This window comes from Carlito syrichta, unplaced genomic scaffold (assembly GCF_000164805.1).
Source record: "Carlito syrichta isolate Samal-C Ts95f unplaced genomic scaffold, Tarsius_syrichta-2.0.1 Scaffold102301, whole genome shotgun sequence".
Classification (NCBI taxonomy): Eukaryota; Metazoa; Chordata; class Mammalia; order Primates; family Tarsiidae; genus Carlito; species Carlito syrichta.
The window spans coordinates 54224-58796 of record NW_007046397.1 but is presented as its reverse complement, the minus strand read 5'-3'; the positions used below and the strand labels follow the sequence as shown (position 1 = coordinate 58796).

Sequence of the window (4573 nt, the reverse complement as noted above, 5' to 3'; positions counted from 1 at the left end):
GTCTGGGCGACAGAGTGAGACTCCAACTCAATAAATAAATAAATAAATAAATAAATAAATAAATTTTAAAAATGGACAATTAAATGTTTTAATATACTCACAAAGTTGTGCAGCCATCATCACTAATTCCAGCACATTTCCATCATCCCAAAAAGAAACTCATCATGCCCATTAGCAGTCACTCCCCATTTCCCCTCATCCTAATTCCCAGAAACCACTTTCTTTTTTGTTTGTTTGTTTGTTTTGTTGTTGTTGTTGTTGTTTTGAGTTGGAGTCTCACTCAGTCACCCAGGCTGGAGTGCAGTGGCACAGTCATGGTCACCGCAACCTCGACCTGCTGGGCTGCAGTGATCTTTCTGTCTCAACCTTCCAAATAGCTGGAACCACAGGCTCGTGCCACCACGCCTGGCTAAGTTTTTAATTTTATTATTGTACAGATGGAGGTCTCACCAAGTTGCCCAGGCTGGTCTCGAACCCCTAAGTTCAGGCATTCCTCTCTCCTTGGCCTTTCAAAGTGCTAGGATTACAGGGTTGAGCCACTGTGCCCAGCCGCCAGAAACCTTTCTTTCTTTCTTTCTTTCTTTCTTTCTTTCTTTCTTTCTTTCTTTCTTTCTTTCTTTCTTTCTTTCTTTCTTTCTTTCTTTCTTTCTTTCTTTCTTTCTTTCTTTCTTTCTTTCTTTCTTTCTTTCTTTCTTTCTTTCTTTCTTTCTTTCTTTCTTTCTTTCTTTTACAGTGAGAAAGCAGGCTTTATTGAGAGGACAGAAAAGCTCCCACAGTGGGAGGGAACCCGAAGGGGTTGCCCAGAAACCACTTTCTAATGATTTTATCTAGGTAGATATTTTCTACATAGATAGATGAAGATAGTCTACTTTCTATCTCAATAGATTTGTCTATTCTGGACATTTCATATGAATAGAATCATAATACGTGGCCTTTTTGTCTGGCTTCTTTCATTAGCTTGATGTTTTCAAGATTCGGCCACATTGTATGTGTATCAAAGTTTTGTTCCTTTTTATGGCTGAATAATATTCCATTATATGGCTAGATCTCATTTCATTTATCTATCCATCCACTGACAAGCACTTTGGGTTGTTCCCACTTTTGACTCTTATGAATAATTCTGCTATACACATTCATGTGCCAGTTTTGTGTGGCCATATTATTATTTCTGTTGGGCAAGGTACTGATGCATGGAATTGATGGGTCATATAGTAACTGTGTGTTTAGCATTTTGAGGGCCCACCATACTGTATTCCACAGGAACTGTACCATCTACATTTCCATAAGCAATGTACAGGGGTTCCAATTTCTTCACATCCTCAACAACACATGTTAATCCCCCACTTTTTTTTGCCTAAAAATTGTTTTAGAGTAAGCCATCTTAGTGGATATCAATCAGTATCTACCTCACTGTGTTTTTTATTATTATTCTTTTTTTTGAGTTGGAATCTCACTCCGTGGCCCAGGCTGGAGCGCAGTGACACACTCACGGCCACCACAGCATTGACCTGCTGGGCTCTGGTGGTCCTTCCATCTCAGCCTTACAAGTAGTTGGAATTACAGGCATGTGCTACCATGCCCAGCTAATTTTTGATTTATTGTAGAGATGAGGTCTCGTCAAGTTGCCTGGGCTGGTCTTGAACCCGTAGGCTCAGGCAATCCACTTGCCTTGGCCTCCCAAAGTGCTGGGATTATAGGCTGAGCCACTGAGCCCAGCCAATATTATTATTTTTTATTTATGTATTGTAGAAACAATACTATTATTTATTTATTTATTTATTATAGAAAGGTCTCATCAAGTTGCCTGGGCTGGTCTCGAACCCGCGGACTAAGGCAATCCTTTTGCCTCGGCCTCCCAAAGTGCTGGGATTACAGGCTGAGCCACCGAACCCAGCCTTCACTGTGGTTTTAATCTGCATGTTCTTAATGGCCAATGGTTTTGAATATCTTTTCTTCATGCACAGAGAGCTGCAGTGAACACTATGCTAGGAAGTCACTTGCAGCCCAGCCTCCCTCCCTGCCTGGACCTGGCCTCCCTGATCATAGGAAAGCACTGGCTGAGCCTGAGCCAGCCCTCAAGCTGCCTCATGGGACTATACACACTTTGTCCCTGTCTGGGACCTTCTACTCGGTGGCCCTGGTGGCCCTGGCAGGAGGTGCTGGCACAAGGCCACCTGAAGCTCTGGGGTGCCCCATCTCCAAATGATGCCAAGTGAGGCAGGAGGGGCTCAGGAGGCTTTTTTGCCTCTTGTACCCTCCCGGGACCTCTCTCCGGAAACAGTGACCGGCAGACCCCAAGCGTGGCTGCTCCTGGGTCTGCAGGGTCCCTGAGGACACAGTCAGGACTCAATAGTCCCTCCCCAAAGTCTACAGACGGGGCCTGAGAGCTGTTCCCCTGGCTTGGGGTAGGCAAGGAAGCCACAGGAGAAGGAAGTACAACTTTTAATGGCCCTGGGACTTGGTGCATGCCCAGCCCCAGCTCAGGATCACTGCTCTCCCAGGGCCTGGATGCCGGAGCTCCAGGTGTGTCCCCAGCCCCAAGCTCCCTGATCAAGCATGAGCTCCAGATAAAAGCCCCCATCATGCCAGAGCAGCCACACAGGGGCTGCTGCGTCACTGGCTGTCAGCCCCCTTTCCAGGCATGTGGCTACGCTCTCTACTCTTTGCCCTCCTGGGCTTTCTCTCTGGGGCTGCCTTTTCCCACTCGACAGGCTGGCAGTTGCCAGGGAAGAGGACCCGCTTTGACCGTTCAGGGGATGTGATAATCGGGGGCAGCTTCTCCATCTTTTACTTCAATGACACCCTGTTTGATTTCACTGTGCCTCCTGCCACCTGGGTGTCTTCAAGGTGAGCGGTTTGGGGTGCTGGGGGCTCTGCAGGCCAGGCAGCTCCAGAGGCGTCCCCTAAGCTGCAGCTGTCACCCAGAATCCCTCCTTGAGGGCTAGGGATCTCCCAGTCTATTTGAATCATGGCCAGTCTGTCCCCACGCCCTGCCTCAGTACCTTGCTCTGTCCTTGCTGTCTTGTGTGTGGCTTCTTGGTGGACCCTGGTGGCTTCTTCATTGTCTAGGTTGCATGGACCCCACTGTGAGACATGGTCTTTTGTTTCCCTTGGGCACAGCCACTCCTTGGGGCTTAGAACAGAGCCAGGCCCAGGTAGGTGTGTTTGTTGAATGAATACATGTTTGCATAATGAGCACATCTCTTCATGAGATGCTCGGCCCTGGGGCTCCTTCCAGCCGATGTCTGTCCTGGGATTCCTGACCAATCTTTGCAGACAGGAGCTTCTGACATTTTCCTTTTGACAATTTTTTAAAAAATCAATATTTCTACCTTTATTTAAAAATGGCCCTAGTATTTCCCAAAGTTATGGTACTCTTTACATTCCCACCAGGAGTGCATGGGATTTCCAGGCATGCCACACTTTTGCCATCACCTGACATTGCCAGGTTATATTTCTAATTGATGAACAATAATTGTAGACATTTATGGCATACAATATGGCGTTTTGATGTGTATACGTCATGGAAGAATTAAATCAGGCTTATTAACATATCTATCACCTCACATATTTATTCTTTCAGTGATGCAAACATTGTTCTTTTTTTTTTTTTTGAGTTGGAGTGTCACTCAGACTGGAGTGCAGTGGCATGCTCCCGGCCACCGCAGCCTCGACCTGCTGGGCTCCGGCTATCCTTCTGCCTCGGCCTTCCAAGTAGCTGGAACTACAGGCGTGTGCTACCACGTCTGGCTAATTTTTTTTTGTATTTTTCAGCACAAAATATATATCAAAACCCCCAAGCTACAGGTTTAGCTTTATGAAAAACATATAACCCAGCTGGCAAAGTTAGTCCTTAACAATCCATTCCCAAACAGGTTTTTCAGATAAACATATACATCCCTAGTTAACTTTCTTATTTCTAAATTCTAACCACTGTCAGATAAAATAAGGCATAACCGTTTCCATGCTTTGTAGAACTTTTTTTCTTTCTTTTATGGGACTCCTTCAAGTTTCTAGAAATTCCTCTATGTCTTGGACATTTCTACTCCAGAGAAATGCACCTCAGAAGTATGTACGTTGGCTAACTGGCCTACCAGCAGATAAGTTCCAAGGCTGAAGTTGAGGGCGTGAATTTGAATCCTGGAATACTTTGAAGCTATCCAAGCCATGCATTTCCCATTCAAGTCCCCCACCAGGGGTCCGAACACTGTTGTCTAAGTCACTTTCCAGTGTGCTTCTCACTCAGATGTTGTTTTTCCTTGTTCTTCTCTCCAAGAATCTCCACTCATGTTAAAGATGCCAACCTTAACTTAGCTGGGTTGAATTAACCCAATATTTACAGCTATACAAATTGTGTAGGCTAAGTACATAAATGTGAAAAAGACTTAATTTAAATGAATAAGCTCTCCTCCCCACTAAATCACTATATGGCACCTCACAACCGGGCTCGGTGGCTCAGCCTGTAATCCCAGTGCTTTGGGAGGCTGAAGTGAGTGGATTGCCTGAGCCTGAGGGTTTGAGACCCACCTGGGCAACTTGGCAAGACCTCATCTATACATAAAATAAAAAAAAA

General features: G+C 45.4%; 1 protein-coding gene across 1 annotated transcript in view; it reads left to right on the top strand.

The window, feature by feature from the left end:
• Positions 1-2465: 2465 nt before the first annotated feature.
• The window catches only part of LOC103267394 (extracellular calcium-sensing receptor-like), a 17710-nt gene continuing 15602 nt past the window's right edge, over positions 2466-4573 (top strand). Inside the window, 2 exon segments of the mRNA XM_008064995.1 lie at positions 2466-2622; positions 2712-2847. Coding sequence (XP_008063186.1) covers positions 2466-2622; positions 2712-2847 — 293 coding nt within the window.